The sequence below is a fragment of the Trifolium pratense genome, linkage group LG5 (assembly GCF_020283565.1).
Source record: "Trifolium pratense cultivar HEN17-A07 linkage group LG5, ARS_RC_1.1, whole genome shotgun sequence".
Taxonomy (NCBI): domain Eukaryota; kingdom Viridiplantae; phylum Streptophyta; class Magnoliopsida; order Fabales; family Fabaceae; genus Trifolium; species Trifolium pratense.
In genome coordinates, this window is record NC_060063.1 from 16,196,758 (window position 1) to 16,221,856 (window position 25,099).

Consider the following 25,099-nt stretch of genomic DNA (forward strand, 5'->3'; position numbering starts at 1 on the left):
ATTCCCAAACTCTCTCACCCAATTTCTTTGGGGTTTGGGTGAAATTTCTTTATCATAAACATGTCTTTTCATCTTAGTATGCTTAATGAACATCTAGGAGGGAATATGTATATGTTTGATGATGGTTTTGCATGTTTATGCAACTTTGCTTATTTTGCAAGAAATTGACATGATTTTGATTGTTTGATGTATTTGGATGTTTGGAAGGGATGATTAATGTTCCTTGATACCATATATGCTTGAATTAGCTGTTTATAAGAATTTATAACATGTCTAGTTGGATTTTTGAGTGGATTCCATGTTAAACCGCCTTATTGAAACTCAAGAACAGATATTTTTCTGGTGTAGTTCGCTAAGCGACCAGGAGTTCGCTGTAGCGAACATGTTCGCTGAAGCTCGCCAATGCTCGCCATGAGCAGGTGACTTCCTGGTGAGGTTCGCCATGTCTCGCTAAGCCCTCGCTTAGCGAAGGCCTCTGTGACAGCAATTTTTGTTGATGTTTGTAAGTGTAATTAGGCACTTGTAACATGGTTTAAGGGTATCCTTACATGATTGTTGATACACGTTGATGCTGTTAATGCTTATGGTTAATCGTTATATGATTTGTACGTGTATGCGATAAGTTGCAGTTTAAAGTATGTTTAATAATTGTGTTGTGTGATGGCATTTATGTAAAATGTCAAAGAAGTATATGTATTTTTGTATATCGGGTTGTCCGATAAAGAAGAATATCAGATTGTCTGATAAAGAAGTTTAATGGATTATGTTATCCATGTAGTGAGCAGTAGCTTCGTGCTAAGTGATTATCATATGTTTGGTAAATGCATGACATTCATAAATTCATGCATTATTTAGGGATATCAGACTTGTCTGATAAAGAAGGATATTGGACTTGTCCAATAAAGAAGGATATCAATGGTAAGTTCCTTGATGAAGAAGATGGTACCACATGCATTAGTCGTGTCTAGGTTGGCATGACATTGAATGTTTGGCATTAGTCGCATTTGAGTAAATGTGCAATTATGTGTTATGTGTTATGTGAGTTCTTTGTGTTGTCCGAAACGACGTGAAACTATCTGGTTGTGTATTTGTGAGTATGTGTTATCTGGTGTATTACTTATTGAGGCATGTGTGTGAGATAGTAATACATGATAGGTTGAATATAGGTGCGTTTCTATATTCGTATGTATGTGATTATGTTTACTAACTCTCTACCTAATTGTTATGTGCTGGACCTTTGGGGGTTCAGGTATTCAGGTCGAGGTCTCGACGAACTTTAGCTGCAGATCGTTTTGGTGTGGAGCACTTTTGGTGAGGAGCTAGTGTAGGCTACCTTTGTATAGTTTTGTTAAGTTTAGTTGGGATGTGATGTATATTAGTGCTCTGGTATTTTGTAACATCGAGTCGGGGATCGTTTGTATTCCGTCGTATATCGATGCGAACATCTTAACTTATGTTTTATGTAGATGAATTATCTTTTGAACTATTTTGTTCATTGCTTTGAAAATCCTTTATTTAAATGTTTTCCGCTGCGACGTTTCGTGTCATGTGCACGATCGTTTTATAAAATGTTTTCCGTAGCGCTCCGGCTACTTATCTTTAAAAAGTTTTTAAGATCACGCTTTTAAGGGTAGTTAGTTCGGGGTGTTACAGTTGTTGTTACCGCGACCGCCTCTGCTGGAGTTTCGCCCCCTGTGACCGCGATTCCGTCCCCGATTATTGTTGCCGCGACTGTTACCGTTGTTGTTGTTGGGAGCACGTGCGGGATTAACAGTAGAAGAGGTGGAAGAAGATGAATTGTCATCTTGTGATTTCACTAGCAAGGCTTCCTGAGATGAGATAGTGTTGGAATCGCGTGCAACACGTTGTGCTATGGTTGATTCTTCTAGTTCCAACCGAGATTTCACCGTTTCAAATTGCGGCAAGGAATCGTGTTGTTGAATGAACGTGAGGAATCCTGCGTATGTGTCGGTGAGTCCAGAAAGCATTTTTAACACAAGACGAGTGTTGTTCACGGGAGAATCAACGTTTGCAAGCTGATCGGAGAGTAATTTGAGGCGATTACAGTAGGCTTTAGTGGACGGAAAATCTTCCAAATTCGAGTTGGTGAATTGATGTTCGAGGTGGACTGCTCTCGAATGCTTGTTATCTTGAAACATAGCAGCAATTCTTTTCCAACAATTTTCAGCCGTATCGTTGATTACCAGGATGGAACTGAGAATATCTTGGGTTACGGTGGCACACATCCACTTCAAAACGACAGCGTCGAGACGGTTCCATAGACCGGGATCATTTTTCTTTGTTTCTTCTGCTGTTTGTTTTACTGTTTCATCAGTGGGAGGGATGATATGATCAAGCACGTTATGAACACGAGCTTGAACTTGAAACAGTGCAGACCATGAGAGATAGAGGCTCGAATCGTTGTCCAACGTGATTGGAATGATGGATTTCACGTTGATGATTCCAAAATCAGAGTGGAATTTGGGCTGTTGTGTTGCTGCTGCAAATGATGTGGGAAGAGTTTGAGTGGTGCGTAGGGATGGCAACGGGCGCCCATGAGTGCGGGTTTGACGCTTACCAAACCCACACCCGAAATCATCACCCAAACCCAAAGACTGTTCGGGTGGCAAAACAACACCCACGCCCACGCCCATTGGGTTCGGGTTTTTTCCACCCAAACTCAAACCCACAACACATTTAAAAATAATTTGCAAATTTAAGAAATTAAATTCTAACATAGACTTTGAATTAAATTACAACTAAAATTAAGGTCTTCCAAAGAAATTGCAACATATACTTTCAAGAAATTAAATTACAACTAAAATTAAAGGTCTTCCAAGGAAATTGAGGGAGACTATGGGGGTAATTAGGTAATTATAAAATATTTCGGGTGTGTGTATGTGTTTCGGGTGTGGGTTTGACTGATACCAAACCCACACCCATATTATCGGGTGTCACCCGAACCCAAACCCAAACCTAGTCAAATCGGGTTTCGCCCGTTGACTTGGGTTTGAGTTCGGGTGGGTCTCTCGGGTTTGGGTTTTTTTGCCATCCCTAGTGGTGCGGAAGAATGGGAGTGGCGGCTAGGAGAAAAGGTAGATTGAAAACCTAGCTGATACCATATAGGAAAATATCTCGATACTTTTTATTGATCATCAACATGTGTTATATACAAGAGTTGCAATTTTCATAATAGGAAAACTAATTATGCCTAATCAATACAAATATTCCTTTACTAATATCTCATTAGTGTACAATATATGTTCCATATATAGATGTGTATGATGCCATGTTCTGTCATGCGATACCATATACCAAAAATTCAATATCAGTTTCGAGTTGGGTCGCGGATCTGTGCTCAGCTCTAACTGGAGATCAAGAGACTGGACAAAAACAGAGATTCTTGCTCCCACTGAACCAAGGAACATCTTTTTGTCTTATGCACAAGTTGTCAAAATACCAAAAATTTGTTCGATATCTTAAACGTTTGTCATGTGCTATTTTGTTTAGTACTCTCCTATAATGTTTTATCCAGTATCTACATTTTGTAGATCAGATGGACATTTAAAGCTTACGGTGAATAAGTGGAGTGTTCGGGGTTCTAACACCAACCCTCGTATATAAAATGTGGATAAATGTGATAATTTAAAATAGGACAAATAATAAGAACCGAACTCCGATATAAAAAAGTGGAAAAGTGAGGGTATTTCATCGTCATCACCATCACGGCATCACACTGTCTGTCTCAATCTCTAAAGTGTTTTTCTCACACTCACTTTCTCATTCTAATCACAATTCACAAGTTAAAACTTCTCGTTTCTTTAATTTCTTCATAATCATCATCAATTTGAATTTAACAGAAATGGGTTCTGAGAGTAACAACTTGGAATTTCTTAAGGAGATCGGTTTAGGTTCAACTAACATCGGTTCTTTCATCAATGGTCAATGGAAAGCCAACGGTTCTTCTGTTACTTCTGTCAATCCTTCCACCAATCAGGTCACAATTTTTCTAACTTTTTTCCTTTTTTTTTCTTCTTTGAAAAGTTGTTTGCATGCATGGAAGAACTGTTGAATTAAAGGAAAATTTGACATTTAAAGTGAATTGAATCTGTTTTAAGTTACAATTGTTTTTAAATTTAGTCCCGGACTTGTATGACACTCTCAAATAGGTCTTTGAGATTATGATTATCTCAAAAAAGTCTCTCACTTATTAAACTATCAAATACTCCCTCCGGTCACTGATTCATATAAAAATTGATATATCTGTATATAATATAGGTCAGATACATCAATTTTTTAATGAACCTTAAAAGAGGTTTTTGCTTATAATAGTGACAGTAAGGAGTAGGTCAAAAAAGTGTCAGATTCTATTAAACTATCAAATAGGTCCTATATTTAATCATTTATTATCAATTTAGTCCCTATAATATTCTTTGAAGGACTCATGAATAAACTTTGTTAGAGTCGGAGACCTTTTTGAAATATTTATAAAGTCAGGGACCTATTTGAGAGCTGGAGACTGATTTGATGATTTACTCATTTAATGATTGAAATATTAGTGCATGTTTGGATTTGTGGTGAATTTAGTAAACTTATGGTGGTTTATAACTTTGATGAAGCTCAAAAGTGTAGCTTTTACTAATATTAGCTGTGATTTCGCCTTAATTAAAACAAGCGCTTATATGTTTTCACGGTTTCTGGAGATTTTAACTTTCATTTTTATCTATCTAATTATTGTTTACTTTGGGTTTAGACTATTGCAACGGTGACTGAAGCAACTGTGGCAGATTATGAAGAGGGATTGCAAGCTTGCAGTGAAGCAGCTAAGACATGGATGACTGTGAGTTTTGTTTTGTTTTTCTTTCTATTTTTATTTATTTTTGTAGTAGAAGTTTTTTTTGGTGAATTTTGTATTTGTACTGGTTCTCTAGTTGCATGGTATAATTGTGCTATTGCGGATAATTGGAAACTAAGTGAAGATGAACTTGTCATGTTCTCACAGATTCCTGCACCAAAAAGAGGAGAGATTGTAAGACAGATTGGGGATGCGTTGAGGGCTAAATTGGATCCTCTCGGTAGGTTGGTGTCTCTTGAGATGGGAAAAATTCTTGCCGAAGGAGTTGGGGAAGTTCAGGTATAGAAAATCCCTTTGTTCTGTATTATTTTGCCACACAAGTAAAAAGTTTAGATTGCATATAAGGCTATCACACTTGTTAGTATCACTAAATCAAGATAGTCAGTAGTTAGCTTCTACTGTTTCTAATTTGAACCATGCAATGTCGTAAAGGGAACCAAAATATATGTTGATCGTATGCCTGAGCTGATTATCTGCTGATTTATATTGCAAATGTTCTTTAAAATGCGAAAGAGTTTGATTTGTCAATTTGTTTTATGAGTTTTCACGTGACCCATCCTGAGAAGCCACACAAGGTTATGGCAGGGCCATGGTGTTTTATGGGGATATGGCAGCTTGAAATGACGAGTTCATGGCTTTTGGAAATCGATAACACTGATTGCCGTCCAATTCTTAGCCCATAACATGTGTTTGTTTGGGCTGTTAGGGCCAACAGATGTGTCTTTAAAGCTTCATCTGTTGCAAGCTTTCTCTGCAGGGTTGGGTTCTTTCTATCAATTTTCATTGAGAAGGAAAAATGAAAAGCCGTCCAAGTTGGGCATTTAACAGGTTGCATATAAATCCATTGCAGTAAACAAGGTTAACTGGAGCCAAACTTTTTAAAATTGTTTACCTGTTAAAGAGATCTTTTGATCACCCATTTTTGGAAAACCATTTTGGGGGGCTTCCGCCTTACATAATTGGACATACTTGAGACGAAAAGTTCTTCTCATCCCTCAGATTTCTATGAACATTTACGAACCTTTTAATGTGATACTGCATTTTCATGTTGAATTAAGGCCATTTAAGCTATTTGAAGAAGAATTTTGTTATTAGAGGCATTTCCTATATTTGGTTCTCCAAGGTTGGTCACTTTACAAAGTTCCTTCATTTTGTTATTTGGGGCATTTCATAATCGTTTGGTGTATATACTTGCTTACGGCTCTATGCTGCAATTTTGTGCTTTTCTGATTATGCACAGAAATAAATTAATCGTATTATGTATACATGTTACAGGAAATTATTGATATGTGTGATTATGCTGTTGGGCTAAGCCGACAATTGAATGGATCAATTATCCCATCAGAACGTAAGTTTGTTTGTCTTAATTAGTTGTTCATCATTTCTTTATAATACTCATAGTTACAAAGTTATCTATAAAATCTTGATACTAATTTCTTTCAATGATGTTCTGGCTGAGTAATTTTTTCGTCAACTTTTTTTTCTTTACAGGTCCAGATCATATGATGTTTGAGGTTCGATGTTAAGCCGTGATTATTCTGTAACTTCTTTACCATTTTGTCATGGAGGTTTAATTATGAACTGTCCTGTGTTCTCTTACACTACAGGTATGGAACCCACTAGGAATAGTTGGTGTAATCACCGCTTTCAACTTTCCATGTGCTGTTCTAGGTATGTTTTTTCTTGTCCTATCTCAACACACAGTGATAAATTTCTGGTCATTCTAATATTAGGATTGTGTTCCAATCAAGAAAACGAACTACTTTTTATGCTTTGAACATATTCTGTTTGTTTAATCGCGATAGAACCTGTTTGTTTCCGTTGTGTCTCAGGGTGGAATGCTTGCATTGCACTAGTCTGTGGCAACTGTGTTGTTTGGTAAGTTGACATATCGCTGGGTATGTGTGCGTGCATAAATTCTGAGACAAATTTTCTTCATCTTCTTTTGCTGCACAATTTTCTTTGGATTTGAATGGCGTTTAAACTGTAAACTTTATGAAATTAATACTTCATTTCTTGATGCCATGCTGTTTAATGTATGTAGTTTAGCAACATAATTTTATTTGATTGGTCAGTAAACACAGATAATGTGTGCTATGTATCTTAGTTGTCTTATCTGTGATCCCTGAAATCTGATCTATTTACATAATTCTTGCATACTTCATTCTTGCCTCTGAGGAATTCTTTCTCCCTTGATATTTCCTTCTATGTTGTAAAATAATATCTGTATGATATACATGGTTTGGAAAGGAGCTTTGTTAGAAGGGATTAAGATGAAACAACAAATTATCTTCATTGTTGCTGATCATGATGAACTAAATGACTTCTATGCAAATCTCTGAACTTTTTATGTGAAATATTGTCCAATTCTTACTCTAGTCTGTTTCAAATTTTTAATAAAAGGAGATCACATGAATTACAGGAAAGGAGCTCCAACTACTCCGTTGATAACTATTGCTGTGACAAAGCTAATATCTGAAGTTCTTGAGAAGAACAAATTACCCGGGGCAATATTCACATCTTTCTGTGGCGGTGCTGATATTGGGGAGGCAATATCGAAAGACACACGCATTCCATTGGTTTCATTTACCGGAAGTTCAAAGGTAGTGTCTTTGTCTACTTTATCACTAAACATAATGTTTTAAAAAGGTGGCATAATTAAACAAATTGAATTGGTTGTACAAATTTCCACTGTGTTAAAAATGTAGTTCTCACTTGAAAAGATTCTCAGTTAGTGCCTGCAGGAACGGTATTAGGTTTTATTACTAACTATTTATAAAGGTATTTTATATTTAACACCCTATAGCATCATCCTCGTTAGTGCAAAATCATCCCGTTGGTGCAAATACCTCTATTTTTGTCAGACATTGTGTAATCCTGCATCTGTTGTTCATGCTCCCAATTAAAACACATTACATTGAGATACTGTGCCGAATGTTCACTTTAGTATGATTTGTAGATTACAATGTATACGTATGGAGCTGATAATGATGTGTTCCTATTATAGGTGGGCTCGATAGTCCAGAAAACAGTGACTGAAAGATTTGGCAAATGCTTACTCGAGCTAAGTGGTAACAATGCCATAATAGTCATGGATGACGCAGATATCAAACTAGCTGTACGCTCTATTTTCTTTGCAGCTGTGGGTACTGCTGGTCAACGGTGTACAACCTGCCGTAGACTGGTAATAAAACGAATTTTGAAAAAATGAATTCACAATTCTAATGCAGCTATATATGATTTTTTGTAAGGTATATTCAATATTTAATTTAGCTGCTTCACTCTGCAGTATCTGCATGAGAGTATTTACACAAATGTACTAGATCAACTTGCCGGACTCTACAAACAAGTCAAAATTGGGAATCCCTTGGAGAAAGGGATTCTAGTTGGGCCTCTGCATACTCGTTCTTCTGTGGAAAACTTCAAGAAGGGCATTGCGGCAATAAAATCTCAGGCATGTCTTGTCACTCTTTTCTAGTTAGGTTAAATATGATTAACTTGTAACTTCATATGTTATGTCCAATTTTGCTCGGTATTACAAGTAAAGTTTTCCTCAAATTTGATGGATACCTGTATTCCTTGTGACGAGATTGTTTACCTGATTATCAGGGAGGGAAGATCCTAACTGGGGGAACTGTATTAGAGTCGGAAGGAAACTTTGTCCAGCCAACAATTGTCGAGATTTCTTCAGATGCTGCCGTAGTTAAAGAAGAACTGTTTGCTCCAGTTCTCTATGTTATGAAATTTCAGGTAGTATATTATCTATATCTTTTCATTTATCAAATCTATTTCCTCATGAATTTAGTTTCTGATTGCGATTAACAATTTTTCTACTTAGAATCTTGAAGAAGCAATTGCCTTGAACAATTCCGTGCCTCAAGGATTGAGTAGTTCAATCTTTACACAAACACCTAATACTATATTCAAATGGATCGGGTAAGTAATTGCACTTTCTTTTTTTGTCACTTCCTCTAGATATCTTCTAGTGCTACCTTAGGCAACTAAGTACTTAACCAAAACCACTTAAAAGATGTTTCTGGCGATTTTTAGTTGTATAAGTAATATACTTGGCATATTCATGGGTTTGATTGTTGTACAGGCCAAGAGGGAGTGATTGTGGTATAGTAAATGTGAACATACCAACTAATGGAGCTGAGATTGGAGGTGCATTTGGTGGAGAAAAAGCAACTGGTGGAGGTCGCGAAGCAGGAAGTGACTCGTGGAAGCAATACATGCGCCGTTCTACATGGCAAGTCTTAGTTTGAATTTAAGATGTCGCATCGTCACTTACTTAAAATTCTGTTGATCACAAGTTTATTTTCTTTTTCTGTGCAGTACCATCAATTATGGAAGTGAACTACCATTAGCTCAGGGAATTAACTTTGGTTAATCCTTGTACATGATGATGCTCAGATGCAATTTTCAACCATGGGAGGAAGGTTATTATCAAAGTAAATCTGGTTGACATGAGCTCAGATGGTTGTTTCAACAAGAAATGTTGTAAGACTGGCACTTTGACTTGATAACATTAATGTATGAGATCTAATAAAGAAATTTCCAATAAATTGAGTGCCAAAATTCTTATCTACCATTGAAAATGTTTTATATGTTTAGATATGCATGCTTCTCAAATGTGGTTATGTTTCTTATTTCTAAATCTTTTGGACACAATTTTGAATATCCTCTATAGTAAGCTGGCTGTAATTAAATATCACCCTAATCTGGTTTGATCTTGACCAAAAGTGTGCTTAGCTAATCTAAATTACTCCATGACCTCCGAAAATTCTAATTTTACCTTAAATTTAGTTTAAAAAATACGTTATGAATTTGATGTTGATTCGGAATGTAACTCATCGCCATTTGCTAATCCTTCGACTTTTATTTCTTCATTTACTATTTGTTTTTCTTGTTTCAATCTCAGTATCTATATGGTGTCTTTGTTTATTCTTTGAAATGATATTTTGTGGGACTATTGTTTTTAGTGTGGGTCTTTGCTTAGGTTAATTGTGAGTGCTTATGCATGGGTTTGTGTAGTTCCTTCCATTAACTATGTCTATTTCAATTTATGATTGTTTTTAGAGATTTACGCACCCTTCGAATTCCACATGCACCCTCTAACATTCCAAATTTACCCCCTTGCTAATGCAAGTGTGTAAATAGAAAAAATTGGGAAAAAAAGAGTTCTTATTTTAGGATGCAAACTGTAAACTGAGTTTGTATTCTAGGATGCGAACTTTATAAAAATCAAATATTTTTGTGCTTTTCAGCCTTCTTTCATCTTCCATGAAATAATGTTGTTTGAAACACCCATCCATGAGATGTCTAGCATGTTTTTATCATTTGCCATTTTCTAGGAGTAGAGATCTAATTATCCATGTTAAACTCAGATTCAAGATTTATCTTACAAAAACTTACATACTTGGCTATTCAAGTGAATAGATAAGCTTGAAAACAACCCAATGTATTTAATAATGAAAAGTCGATTTTTTTTTTTACTTTCACCATCAGTTTATTCTAGATCGAGAGTCTATTTTGACAACAAGTGGTTCTAGTCCCTTTTATATCGTAGTTGCAAGGATCAAACTGTAGTCCTCCCTATCAAATTCAGAGTCAATCACCACTTAATTAGCTAACAATTTGTTAAAGCCAAAACATTTTTACTTATGATTAATTATAATAAAAAGTGTGGCAATTTACAATAGCAATAAAGTTCTTTTATAAAATATGATATGATGTTGGACATAGAAAATAAAAAGTGTGGCAATTTACGATAGGAATAAAGTTCTTTTATAAAATATGATATGATATTGGACATAGAAAGAATTTCAGATTTTTTTAATATGGCAAATATATTAGTTGCAGCGAGAATATGAGAAGTTCAAGTGATTTTTTTAATGAATAATTATCGATCTTTGGATCAAATAAAATGGACATTTTAGCATGTACCAAAAAAAAATATGGACATCTTAGATTTGGCATTAAAGTTTAATTTGACACCTAGTGTCAACGAATCTTAACTCATTTATTATTTTTTTATGATAACCAAATTGTTAGTAGTTAGTATTATAATGTTATGTTAAATTTTACTCCTGCCAGGATTTGAACTCTGAACCTCCAACTCCAAAACCTTTAGCCCACTAGCTTAACCAGTTGAAGGGGTGCTTGCGGTGCGGTTTGGTTCGGTTTTGAGCATAAAAGTCATCCTAACCGCGAGATAAAAATGCATGCGGTTCGGTTTGGTTCGATTGGTTTTTAAAAAGTCATCAAAACCAAACCAAACCAATGTGGTTAGTTTGGTTCGGTTTGTGCGGTTTATCACGATATAAAAAATATGACAATATTTCCAACTTGTTACAAAATAAACATATGAAATTTTAATTTATTTTATAGTTTACATGATAAAATATGCATATACAGAAATTGAATTACATAATAGCTTATTTTTAATACCAATAGTATAGTTATGGGACGCGTGAAATGATATATTATGACAGCCTACTATTTTATGGACACAATTTGGGTTGATTGCTAATATATGATAGAGTTAAGTTAAATATTGCAGTTTGGTTTTCTGAAATAAAAACCGGAAACCAAATCAAACTGTGCGGTTTAGAAGAAAAATGATCCGTGTGGTTAACACTAAATGAGGTTTTTTGCTGTTTATGTTTGGATTGGTTCGGTTTGCGATTTTACTTTTGGATTTGTTCGAATACGATCACCCCTAAGTTGAACTACTCATCCCACCCCTCCTAACTCCTTTATTAATATGTAATTGAAGAGGTTAAGTTTCATCATACCAATATTAACATTATTGAGTTTAGACAAAATATAACTAATGCTAAAGTCATATGAAACTTTCAACAGTACCTTATGAGTTCACTAATCCAAACAACCAACAACCAAGCTATATATAAATTGAAATCACCACTGAATCAACTAACAATTTGTTAAAGCCAAAACATTTTTACTTATGATTAATTAAAATAAAAAGTGTGGCAGTTTACAATAGCAATAAAGTTCTTTTATAAAATATGATATGATGTTGGACATAGAAAATAAAAAGTGTGGCAATTTACGATAGGAATAAAGTTCTTTTTATAAAATATGATATGATGTTGGATATAGAAAGAATTTCAGATTTTTTTAATATAGCAAATATATTAGTTGCAGTGAGAATAAGAGAAGTTCAAGTGATTTTTTTAATGAATAATTATCGATCTTTGGATCAAATAAAATGGACATTTTAGCATGTACCAAAAAAAATATGGACATCTTAGATTTGGCATTAAAGTTTAATTTGACACCTAGTGTCAACGAATATTAACTCATTTATTATTTTTTTATGATAACCAAATTGTTAGTAGTTAGTATTATAATGTTATGTTAAATTTTACCCCTGCCAGGATTTGAACTCTGAACCTCCAACTCCAAAACCTTTAGCCCACTAGCTTAACCAGTTGAAGGGGTGCTCGCAGTGCGGTTTGGTTCGGTTTTGAGCATAAAAGTCATCCTAACCGCGAGATAAAAATGCATGCGGTTCAGTTTGGTTCGATTGGGTTTTAAGAAGTCATCAAAACCAAACCAAACCAATGCGGTTAGTTTGGTTCGGTTTGTGCGGTTTATCACGATATAAAAAATATGACAATATTTCCAACTTGTTACAAAATAAACATATGAAATTTTAATTTATTTTATAGTTTACATGATAAAATATGCATATACAGAAATTGAATTACATAATAGCTTATTTTTAATACCAATAGTATAGTTATGGGACGCGTGAAATGATATATTATGACAGCCTACTATTTTATGGACACAATTTGGGTTGATTGCTAATATATGATAGAGTTAAGTTAAATATTGCAGTTTGGTTTTCTGAAATAAAAACCGGAAACCAAATCAAACTGTGCGGTTTAGAAGAAAAATGATCCGTGCGGTTAACACTAAATGCGGTTTTTTGCTGTTTAGGTTTGGATTGGTTCGGTTTGCGATTTTACTTTTGGATTTGTTCGAATACGATCACCCCTAAGTTGAACTACTCATCCCACCCCTCCTAACTCCTTTATTAATATGTAATTGAAGAGGTTAAGTTTCATCATACCAATATTAACATTATTGAGTTTAGACAAAATATAACTAATGCTAAAGTCATATGAAACTTTCAACAGTACCTTATGAGTTCACTAATCCAAACAACCAACAACCAAGCTATATATAAATTGAAATCACCACTGAATCAACTAACAATTTGTTAAAGCCAAAACATTTTTACTTATGATTAATTAAAATAAAAAGTGTGGCAGTTTACAATAGCAATAAAGTTCTTTTATAAAATATGATATGATGTTGGACATAGAAAATAAAAAGTGTGGCAATTTACGATAGGAATAAAGTTCTTTTTATAAAATATGATATGATGTTGGATATAGAAAGAATTTCAGATTTTTTTAATATAGCAAATATATTAGTTGCAGTGAGAATAAGAGAAGTTCAAGTGATTTTTTTAATGAATAATTATCGATCTTTGGATCAAATAAAATGGACATTTTAGCATGTACCAAAAAAAATATGGACATCTTAGATTTGGCATTAAAGTTTAATTTGACACCTAGTGTCAACGAATATTAACTCATTTATTATTTTTTTATGATAACCAAATTGTTAGTAGTTAGTATTATAATGTTATGTTAAATTTTACCCCTGCCAGGATTTGAACTCTGAACCTCCAACTCCAAAACCTTTAGCCCACTAGCTTAACCAGTTGAAGGGGTGCTCGCAGTGCGGTTTGGTTCGGTTTTGAGCATAAAAGTCATCCTAACCGCGAGATAAAAATGCATGCGGTTCAGTTTGGTTCGATTGGGTTTTAAGAAGTCATCAAAACCAAACCAAACCAATGCGGTTAGTTTGGTTCGGTTTGTGCGGTTTATCACGATATAAAAAATATGACAATATTTCCAACTTGTTACAAAATAAACATATGAAATTTTAATTTATTTTATAGTTTACATGATAAAATATGCATATACAGAAATTGAATTACATAATAGCTTATTTTTAATACCAATAGTATAGTTATGGGACGCGTGAAATGATATATTATGACAGCCTACTATTTTATGGACACAATTTGGGTTGATTGCTAATATATGATAGAGTTAAGTTAAATATTGCAGTTTGGTTTTCTGAAATAAAAACCGGAAACCAAATCAAACTGTGCGGTTTAGAAGAAAAATGATCCGTGCGGTTAACACTAAATGCGGTTTTTTGCTGTTTAGGTTTGGATTGGTTCGGTTTGCGATTTTACTTTTGGATTTGTTCGAATACGATCACCCCTAAGTTGAACTACTCATCCCACCCCTCCTAACTCCTTTATTAATATGTAATTGAAGAGGTTAAGTTTCATCATACCAATATTAACATTATTGAGTTTAGACAAAATATAACTAATGCTAAAGTCATATGAAACTTTCAACAGTACCTTATGAGTTCACTAATCCAAACAACCAACAACCAAGCTATATATAAATTGAAATCACCACTGAATCAACTAACAATTTGTTAAAGCCAAAACATTTTTACTTATGATTAATTAAAATAAAAAGTGTGGCAGTTTACAATAGCAATAAAGTTCTTTTATAAAATATGATATGATGTTGGACATAGAAAATAAAAAGTGTGGCAATTTACGATAGGAATAAAGTTCTTTTTATAAAATATGATATGATGTTGGATATAGAAAGAATTTCAGATTTTTTTAATATAGCAAATATATTAGTTGCAGTGAGAATAAGAGAAGTTCAAGTGATTTTTTTAATGAATAATTATCGATCTTTGGATCAAATAAAATGGACATTTTAGCATGTACCAAAAAAAATATGGACATCTTAGATTTGGCATTAAAGTTTAATTTGACACCTAGTGTCAACGAATATTAACTCATTTATTATTTTTTTATGATAACCAAATTGTTAGTAGTTAGTATTATAATGTTATGTTAAATTTTACCCCTGCCAGGATTTGAACTCTGAACCTCCAACTCCAAAACCTTTAGCCCACTAGCTTAACCAGTTGAAGGGGTGCTCGCAGTGCGGTTTGGTTCGGTTTTGAGCATAAAAGTCATCCTAACCGCGAGATAAAAATGCATGCGGTTCAGTTTGGTTCGATTGGATTTTAAGAAGTCATCAAAACCAAACCAAACCAAACCAATGCGGTTAGTTTGGTTCGGTTTGTGCGGTTTATCACGATATAAAAAATATGACAATATTTCCAACTTGTTACAAAATAAACATATGAAATTTTAATTTATTTTATTGTTTACATGATAAAATATGCATATACAGAAATTGATATAAATAATAACTTATTTTTAATACCAATAGTATAGTTATGGGACGCGTGAAATGATATATTATGACAGCCTACTATTTTATGGACACAATTTGGGTTGATTGCTAATATATGATAGAGTTAAGTTAAATATTGCAGTTTGGTTTTCTGAAATAAAAACCGGAAACCAAATCAAACTGTGCGGTTTAGAAGAAAAATGATCCGTGTGGTTAACACTAAATGAGGTTTTTTGCTGTTTATGTTTGGATTGGTTCGGTTTGCGATTTTACTTTTGGATTTGTTCGAATACGATCACCCCTAAGTTGAACTACTCATCCCACCCCTCCTAACTCCTTTATTAATATGTAATTGAAGAGGTTAAGTTTCATCATACCAATATTAACATTATTGAGTTTAGACAAAATATAACTAATGCTAAAGTCATATGAAACTTTCAACAGTACCTTATGAGTTCACTAATCCAAACAACCAACAACCAAGCTATATATAAATTGAAATCACCACTGAATCAACTAACAATTTGTTAAAGCCAAAACATTTTTACTTATGATTAATTAAAATAAAAAGTGTGGCAGTTTACAATAGCAATAAAGTTCTTTTATAAAATATGATATGATGTTGGACATAGAAAATAAAAAGTGTGGCAATTTACGATAGGAATAAAGTTCTTTTTATAAAATATGATATGATGTTGGATATAGAAAGAATTTCAGATTTTTTTAATATAGCAAATATATTAGTTGCAGTGAGAATAAGAGAAGTTCAAGTGATTTTTTTAATGAATAATTATCGATCTTTGGATCAAATAAAATGGACATTTTAGCATGTACCAAAAAAAATTTGGACATCTTAGATTTGGCATTAAAGTTTAATTTGACACCTAGTGTCAACGAATATTAACTCATTTATTATTTTTTTATGATAACCAAATTGTTAGTAGTTAGTATTATAATGTTATGTTAAATTTTACCCCTGCCAGGATTTGAACTCTGAACCTCCAACTCCAAAACCTTTAGCCCACTAGCTTAACCAGTTGAAGGGGTGCTCGCAGTGCGGTTTGGTTCGGTTTTGAGCATAAAAGTCATCCTAACCGCGAGATAAAAATGCATGCGGTTCAGTTTGGTTCGATTGGATTTTAAGAAGTCATCAAAACCAAACCAAACCAAACCAATGCGGTTAGTTTGGTTCGGTTTGTGCGGTTTATCACGATATAAAAAATATGACAATATTTCCAACTTGTTACAAAATAAACATATGAAATTTTAATTTATTTTATTGTTTACATGATAAAATATGCATATACAGAAATTGATATAAATAATAACTTATTTTTAATACCAATAGTATAGTTATGGGACGCGTGAAATGATATATTATGACAGCCTACTATTTTATGGACACAATTTGGGTTGATTGCTAATATATGATAGAGTTAAGTTAAATATTGCAGTTTGGTTTTCTGAAATAAAAACCGGAAACCAAATCAAACTGTGCGGTTTAGAAGAAAAATGATCCGTGTGGTTAACACTAAATGAGGTTTTTTGCTGTTTATGTTTGGATTGGTTCGGTTTGCGATTTTACTTTTGGATTTGTTCGAATACGATCACCCCTAAGTTGAACTACTCATCCCACCCCTCCTAACTCCTTTATTAATATGTAATTGAAGAGGTTAAGTTTCATCATACCAATATTAACATTATTGAGTTTAGACAAAATATAACTAATGCTAAAGTCATATGAAACTTTCAACAGTACCTTATGAGTTCACTAATCCAAACAACCAACAACCAAGCTATATATAAATTGAAATCACCACTGAATCAACTAACAATTTGTTAAAGCCAAAACATTTTTACTTATGATTAATTAAAATAAAAAGTGTGGCAGTTTACAATAGCAATAAAGTTCTTTTATAAAATATGATATGATGTTGGACATAGAAAATAAAAAGTGTGGCAATTTACGATAGGAATAAAGTTCTTTTTATAAAATATGATATGATGTTGGATATAGAAAGAATTTCAGATTTTTTTAATATAGCAAATATATTAGTTGCAGTGAGAATAAGAGAAGTTCAAGTGATTTTTTTAATGAATAATTATCGATCTTTGGATCAAATAAAATGGACATTTTAGCATGTACCAAAAAAAATATGGACATCTTAGATTTGGCATTAAAGTTTAATTTGACACCTAGTGTCAACGAATATTAACTCATTTATTATTTTTTTATGATAACCAAATTGTTAGTAGTTAGTATTATAATGTTATGTTAAATTTTACCCCTGCCAGGATTTGAACTCTGAACCTCCAACTCCAAAACCTTTAGCCCACTAGCTTAACCAGTTGAAGGGGTGCTCGCAGTGCGGTTTGGTTCGGTTTTGAGCATAAAAGTCATCCTAACCGCGAGATAAAAATGCATGCGGTTCAGTTTGGTTCGATTGGATTTTAAGAAGTCATCAAAACCAAACCAAACCAAACCAATGCGGTTAGTTTGGTTCGGTTTGTGCGGTTTATCACGATATGAAAAATATGAAAATATTTCCAACTTGTTACAAAATAAACATATGAAATTTTAATTTATTTTATTGTTTACATGATAAAATATGCATATACAGAAATTGATATAAATAATAACTTATTTTTAATACCAATAGTATAGTTATGGGACGCGTGAAATGATATATTATGACAGCCTACTATTTTATGGACACAATTTGGGTTGATTGCTAATATATGATAGAGTTAAGTTAAATATTGCAGTTTGGTTTTCTGAAATAAAAACCGGAAACCAAATCAAACTGTGCGGTTTAGAAGAAAAATGATCCGTGTGGTTAACACTAAATGAGGTTTTTTGCTGTTTATGTTTGGATTGGTTCGGTTTGCGATTTTACTTTTGGATTTGTTCGAATACGATCACCCCTAAGTTGAACTACTCATCCCACCCCTCCTAACTCCTTTATTAATATGTAATTGAAGAGGTTAAGTTTCATCATACCAATATTAACATTATTGAGTTTAGACAAAATATAACTAATGCTAAAGTCATATGAAACTTTCAACAGTACCTTATGAGTTCACTAATCCAAACAACCAACAACCAAGCTATATATAAATTGAAATCACCACTGAATCAACTAACAATTTGTTAAAGCCAAAACATTTTTACTTATGATTAATTAAAATAAAAAGTGTGGCAGTTTACAATAGCAATAAAGTTCTTTTATAAAATATGATATGATGTTGGACATAGAAAATAAAAAGTGTGGCAATTTACGATAGGAATAAAGTTCTTTTTATAAAATATGATATGATGTTGGATATAGAAAGAATTTCAGATTTTTTTAATATAGCAAATATATTAGTTGCAGTGAGAATAAGAGAAGTTCAAGTGATTTTTTTAATGAATAATTATCGATCTTTGGATCAAATAAAATGGACATTTTAGCAAGTACCAAAAAAAATATGGACATCTTAGATTTGGCATTAAAGTTTAATTTGACACCTAGTGTCAACGAATATTAACTCATTTATTATTTTTTTATGATAACCAAATTGTTAGTAGTTAGTATTATAATGTTATGTTAAATTTTACCCCTGCCAGGATTTGAACTCTGAACCTCCAACTCCAAAACCTTTAGCCCACTAGCTTAACCAGTTGAAGGGGTGCTCGCAGTGCGGTTTGGTTCGGTTTTGAGCATAAAAGTCATCCTAACCGCGAGATAAAAATGCATGCGGTTCGGTTTGGTTCGATTGGGTTTTAAGAAGTCATCAAAACCAAACCAAACCAATGCGGTTAGTTTGGTTCGGTTTGTGCGGTTTATCACGATATAAAAAATATGACAATATTTCCAACTTGTTACAAAATAAACATATGAAATTTTAATTTATTTTATAGTTTACATGATAAAATATGCATATACAGAAATTGAATTACATAATAGCTTATTTTTAATACCAATAGTATAGTTATGGGACGCGTGAAATGATATATTATGACAGCCTACTATTTTATGGACACAATTTGGGTTGATTGCTAATATATGATAGAGTTAAGTTAAATATTGCAGTTTGGTTTTCTGAAATAAAAACCGGAAACCAAATCAAACTGTGCGGTTTAGAAGAAAAATGATCCGTGTGGTTAACACTAAATGAGGTTTTTTGCTGTTTATGTTTGGATTGGTTCGGTTTGCGATTTTACTTTTGGATTTGTTCGAATACGATCACCCCTAAGTTGAACTACTCATCCCACCCCTCCTAACTCCTTTATTAATATGTAATTGAAGAGGTTAAGTTTCATCATACCAATATTAACATTATTGAGTTTAGACAAAATATAACTAATGCTAAAGTCATATGAAACTTTCAACAGTACCTTATGAGTTCACTAATCCAAACAACCAACAACCAAGCTATATATAAATTGAAATCACCACTGAATCAACTAACAATTTGTTAAAGCCAAAACATTTTTACTTATGATTAATTAAAATAAAAAGTGTGGCAGTTTACAATAGCAATAAAGTTCTTTTATAAAATATGATATGATGTTGGACATACAAAATAAAAAGTGTGGCAATTTACGATAGGAATAAAGTTCTTTTTATAAAATATGATATGATGTTGGATATAGAAAGAATTTCAGATTTTTTTAATATAGCAAATATATTAGTTGCAGTGAGAATAAGAGAAGTTCAAGTGATTTTTTTAATGAATAATTATCGATCTTTGGATCAAATAAAATGGACATTTTAGCATGTACCAAAAAAAATATGGACATCTTAGATTTGGCATTAAAGTTTAATTTGACACCTAGTGTCAACGAATATTAACTCATTTATTATTTTTTTATGATAACCAAATTGTTAGTAGTTAGTATTATAATGTTATGTTAAATTTTACCCCTGCCAGGATTTGAACTCTGAACCTCCAACTCCAAAACCTTTAGCCCACTAGCTTAACCAGTTGAAGGGGTGCTCGCAGTGCGGTTTGGTTCGGTTTTGAGCATAAAAGTCATCCTAACCGCGAGATAAAAATGCATGAGGTTCGGTTTGGTTCGATTGGTTTTTAAAAAGTCATCAAAACCAAACCAAACCAATGCGGTTAGTTTGGTTCGGTTTGTGCGGTTTATCACGATATAAAAAATATGACAATATTTCCAACTTGTTACAAAATAAACATATGAAATTTTAATTTATTTTATAGTTTACATGATAAAATATGCATATACAGAAATTGAATTACATAATAGCTTATTTTTAATACCAATAGTATAGTTATGGGACGCGTGAAATGATATATTATGACAGCCTACTATTTTATGGACACAATTTGGGTTGATTGCTAATATATGATAGAGTTAAGTTAAATATTGCAGTTTGGTTTTCTGAAATAAAAACCGGAAACCAAATCAAACTGTGCGGTTTAGAAGAAAAATGATCCGTGTGGTTAACACTAAATGAGGTTTTTTGCTGTTTATGTTTGGATTGGTTCGGTTTGCGATTTTACTTTTGGATTTGTTCGAATACGATCACCCCTAAGTTGAACTACTCATCCCACCCCTCCTAACTCCTTTATTAATATGTAATTGAAGAGGTTAAGTTTCATCATACCAATATTAACATTATTGAGTTTAGACAAAATATAACTAATGCTAAAGTCATATGAAACTTTCAACAGTACCTTATGAGTTCACTAATCCAAACAACCAACAACCAAGCTATATATAAATTGAAATCACCACTGAATCAACTAACAATTTGTTAAAGCCAAAACATTTTTACTTATGATTAATTAAAATAAAAAGTGTGGCAGTTTACAATAGCAATAAAGTTCTTTTATAAAATATGATATGATGTTGGACATAGAAAATAAAAAGTGTGGCAATTTACGATAGGAATAAAGTTCTTTTTATAAAATATGATATGATGTTGGATATAGAAAGAATTTCAGATTTTTTTAATATAGCAAATATATTAGTTGCAGTGAGAATAAGAGAAGTTCAAGTGATTTTTTTAATGAATAATTATCGATCTTTGGATCAAATAAAATGGACATTTTAGCATGTACCAAAAAAAATATGGACATCTTAGATTTGGCATTAAAGTTTAATTTGACACCTAGTGTCAACGAATATTAACTCATTTATTATTTTTTTATGATAACCAAATTGTTAGTAGTTAGTATTATAATGATATGTTAAATTTTACCCCTGCCAGGATTTGAACTCTGAACCTCCAACTCCAAAACCTTTAGCCCACTAGCTTAACCAGTTGAAGGGGTGCTCGCAGTGCGGTTTGGTTCGGTTTTGAGCATAAAAGTCATCCTAACCGCGAGATAAAAATGCATGCGGTTCGGTTTGGTTCGATTGGTTTTTAAGAAGTCATCAAAACCAAACCAAACCAAACCAATGCGGTTAGTTTGGTTCGGTTTGTGCGGTTTATCACGATATAAAAAATATGACAATATTTCCAACTTGTTACAAAATAAACATATGAAATTTTAATTTATTTTATTGTTTACATGATAAAATATGCATATACAGAAATTGATATAAATAATAACTTATTTTTAATACCAAAAGTATAGTTCTGGGTTGCGTGAAATGATATATTTTGACAGCCTACTATTTTATGGACTCAATTTGGGTTGATTGCTAATAGATGATAGAGTTAAGTTAAATATTGCGGTTTGGTTTTCTGAAATAAAAACCGGAAACCAAATCAAACTGTGCGGTTTAGAAGAAAAATGATCCGTGTGGTTAACACTAAATGAGGTTTTTTGCTGTTTATGTTTGGATTGGTTCGGTTTGCGATTTTACTTTTGGATTTGTTCGAATACGATCACCCCTAAGTTGAACTACTCATCCCACCCCTCCTAACTCCTTTATTAATATGTAATTGAAGAGGTTAAGTTTCATCATACCAATATTAACATTATTGAGTTTAGACAAAATATAACTAATGCTAAAGTCATATGAAACTTTCAACAGTACCTTATGAGTTCACTAATCCAAACAACCAACAACCAAGCTATATATAAATTGAAATCACCACTGAATCAACTAACAATTTGTTAAAGCCAAAACATTTTTACTTATGATTAATTAAAATAAAAAGTGTGGCAGTTTACAATAGCAATAAAGTTCTTTTATAAAATATGATATGATGTTGGACATAGAAAATAAAAAGTGTGGCAATTTACGATAGGAATAAAGTTCTTTTTATAAAATATGATATGATGTTGGATATAGAAAGAATTTCAGATTTTTTTAATATAGCAAATATATTAGTTGCAGTGAGAATAAGAGAAGTTCAAGTGATTTTTTTAATGAATAATTATCGATCTTTGGATCAAATAAAATGGACATTTTAGCATGTACCAAAAAAAATATGGACATCTTAGATTTGGCATTAAAGTTTAATTTGACACCTAGTGTCAACGAATATTAACTCATTTATTATTTTTTTATGATAACCAAATTGTTAGTAGTTAGTATTATAATGTTATGTTAAATTTTACCCCTGCCAGGATTTGAACTCTGAACCTCCAACTCCAAAACCTTTAGCCCACTAGCTTAACCAGTTGAAGGGGTGCTCGCAGTGCGGTTTGGTTCGGTTTTGAGCATAAAAGTCATCCTAACCGCGAGATAAAAATGCATGCGGTTCAGTTTGGTTCGATTGGATTTTAAGAAGTCATCAAAACCAAACCAAACCAAACCAATGCGGTTAGTTTGGTTCGGTTTGTGCGGTTTATCACGATATAAAAAATATGACAATATTTCCAACTTGTTACAAAATAAACATATGAAATTTTAATTTATTTTATTGTTTACATGATAAAATATGCATATACAGAAATTGATATAAATAATAACTTATTTTTAATACCAAAAGTATAGTTCTGGGTTGCGTGAAATGATATATTTTGACAGCCTACTATTTTATGGACTCAATTTGGGTTGATTGCTAATAGATGATAGAGTTAAGTTAAATATTGCGGTTTGGTTTTCTGAAATAAAAACCGCAAACCAAATCAAACTGTGCGGTTTAGAAGAAAAATGATCCGTGTGGTTAACACTAAATGAGGTTTTTTGCTGTTTATGTTTGGATTGGTTCGGTTTGCGATTTTACTTTTGGATTTGTTCGAATACGATCACCCCTAAGTTGAACTACTCATCCCACCCCTCCTAACTCCTTTATTAATATGTAATTGAAGAGGTTAAGTTTCATCATACCAATATTAACATTATTGAGTTTAGACAAAATATAACTAATGCTAAAGTCATATGAAACTTTCAACAGTACCTTATGAGTTCACTAATCCAAACAACCAACAACCAAGCTATATATAAATTGAAATCACCACTGAATCAACTAACAATTTGTTAAAGCCAAAACATTTTTACTTATGATTAATTAAAATAAAAAGTGTGGCAGTTTACAATAGCAATAAAGTTCTTTTATAAAATATGATATGATGTTGGACATAGAAAATAAAAAGTGTGGCAATTTACGATAGGAATAAAGTTCTTTTTATAAAATATGATATGATGTTGGATATAGAAAGAATTTCAGATTTTTTTAATATAGCAAATATATTAGTTGCAGTGAGAATAAGAGAAGTTCAAGTGATTTTTTTAATGAATAATTATCGATCTTTGGATCAAATAAAATGGACATTTTAGCATGTACCAAAAAAAATATGGACATCTTAGATTTGGCATTAAAGTTTAATTTGACACCTAGTGTCAACGAATATTAACTCATTTATTATTTTTTTATGATAACCAAATTGTTAGTAGTTAGTATTATAATGTTATGTTAAATTTTACCCCTGCCAGGATTTGAACTCTGAACCTCCAACTCCAAAACCTTTAGCCCACTAGCTTAACCAGTTGAAGGGGTGCTCGCAGTGCGGTTTGGTTCGGTTTTGAGCATAAAAGTCATCCTAACCGCGAGATAAAAATGCATGCGGTTCGGTTTGGTTCGATTGGTTTTTAAAAAGTCATCAAAACCAAACCAAACCAATGCGGTTAGTTTGGTTCGGTTTGTGCGGTTTATCACGATATAAAAAATATGACAATATTTCCAACTTGTTACAAAATAAACATATGAAATTTTAATTTATTTTATAGTTTACATGATAAAATATGCATATACAGAAATTGAATTACATAATAGCTTATTTTTAATACCAATAGTATAGTTATGGGACGCGTGAAATGATATATTATGACAGCCTACTATTTTATGGACACAATTTGGGTTGATTGCTAATATATGATAGAGTTAAGTTAAATATTGCAGTTTGGTTTTCTGAAATAAAAACCGGAAACCAAATCAAACTGTGCGGTTTAGAAGAAAAATGATCCGTGTGGTTAACACTAAATGAGGTTTTTTGCTGTTTATGTTTGGATTGGTTCGGTTTGCGATTTTACTTTTGGATTTGTTCGAATACGATCACCCCTAAGTTGAACTACTCATCCCACCCCTCCTAACTCTTTTATTAATATGTAATTGAAGAGGTTAAGTTTCATCATACCAATATTAACATTATTGAGTTTAGACAAAATATAACTAATGCTAAAGTCATATGAAACTTTCAACAGTACCTTATGAGTTCACTAATCCAAACAACCAACAACCAAGCTATATATAAATTGAAATCACCACTGAATCAACTAACAATTTGTTAAAGCCAAAACATTTTTACTTATGATTAATTAAAATAAAAAGTGTGGCAGTTTACAATAGCAATAAAGTTCTTTTATAAAATATGATATGATGTTGGACATAGAAAATAAAAAGTGTGGCAATTTACGATAGGAATAAAGTTCTTTTTATAAAATATGATATGATGTTGGATATAGAAAGAATTTCAGATTTTTTTAATA

The 25,099-nt window shown here is 32.5% G+C and overlaps 1 protein-coding gene and 1 pseudogene across 3 annotated transcripts; one reads left to right on the forward strand and one right to left on the reverse strand.

The window, feature by feature from the left end:
* Positions 1–1,816: 1,816 nt before the first annotated feature.
* On the reverse strand, positions 1,817–3,428 carry LOC123886118 (annotated as a pseudogene).
* Positions 3,429–3,657: 229 nt separating this feature from the next.
* Positions 3,658–9,446, forward strand: LOC123884286 (aldehyde dehydrogenase family 7 member A1). 3 transcript variants are annotated; one of them, XM_045933360.1, is made up of 15 exons: positions 3,658–3,757; positions 3,861–3,997; positions 4,754–4,840; positions 5,003–5,134; positions 6,131–6,203; positions 6,347–6,369; positions 6,463–6,526; positions 6,688–6,733; positions 7,278–7,458; positions 7,863–8,039; positions 8,145–8,309; positions 8,465–8,605; positions 8,694–8,791; positions 8,955–9,104; positions 9,191–9,446. In XM_045933360.1, the coding sequence occupies exons 2-15, from the start codon at positions 3,863–3,865 to the stop codon at positions 9,243–9,245; spliced, it is 1,527 nt and encodes a 508-aa protein (XP_045789316.1). In that variant the 5' UTR covers positions 3,658–3,757; positions 3,861–3,862; the 3' UTR covers positions 9,246–9,446. The 3 variants fall into 3 exon arrangements, with proteins under 3 accessions (XP_045789316.1, XP_045789315.1, XP_045789314.1); XM_045933359.1 differs by having other exon boundaries at positions 3,658–3,738; XM_045933358.1 differs by having other exon boundaries at positions 3,658–3,997.
* The last annotated feature ends 15,653 nt before the right edge of the window (positions 9,447–25,099 follow it).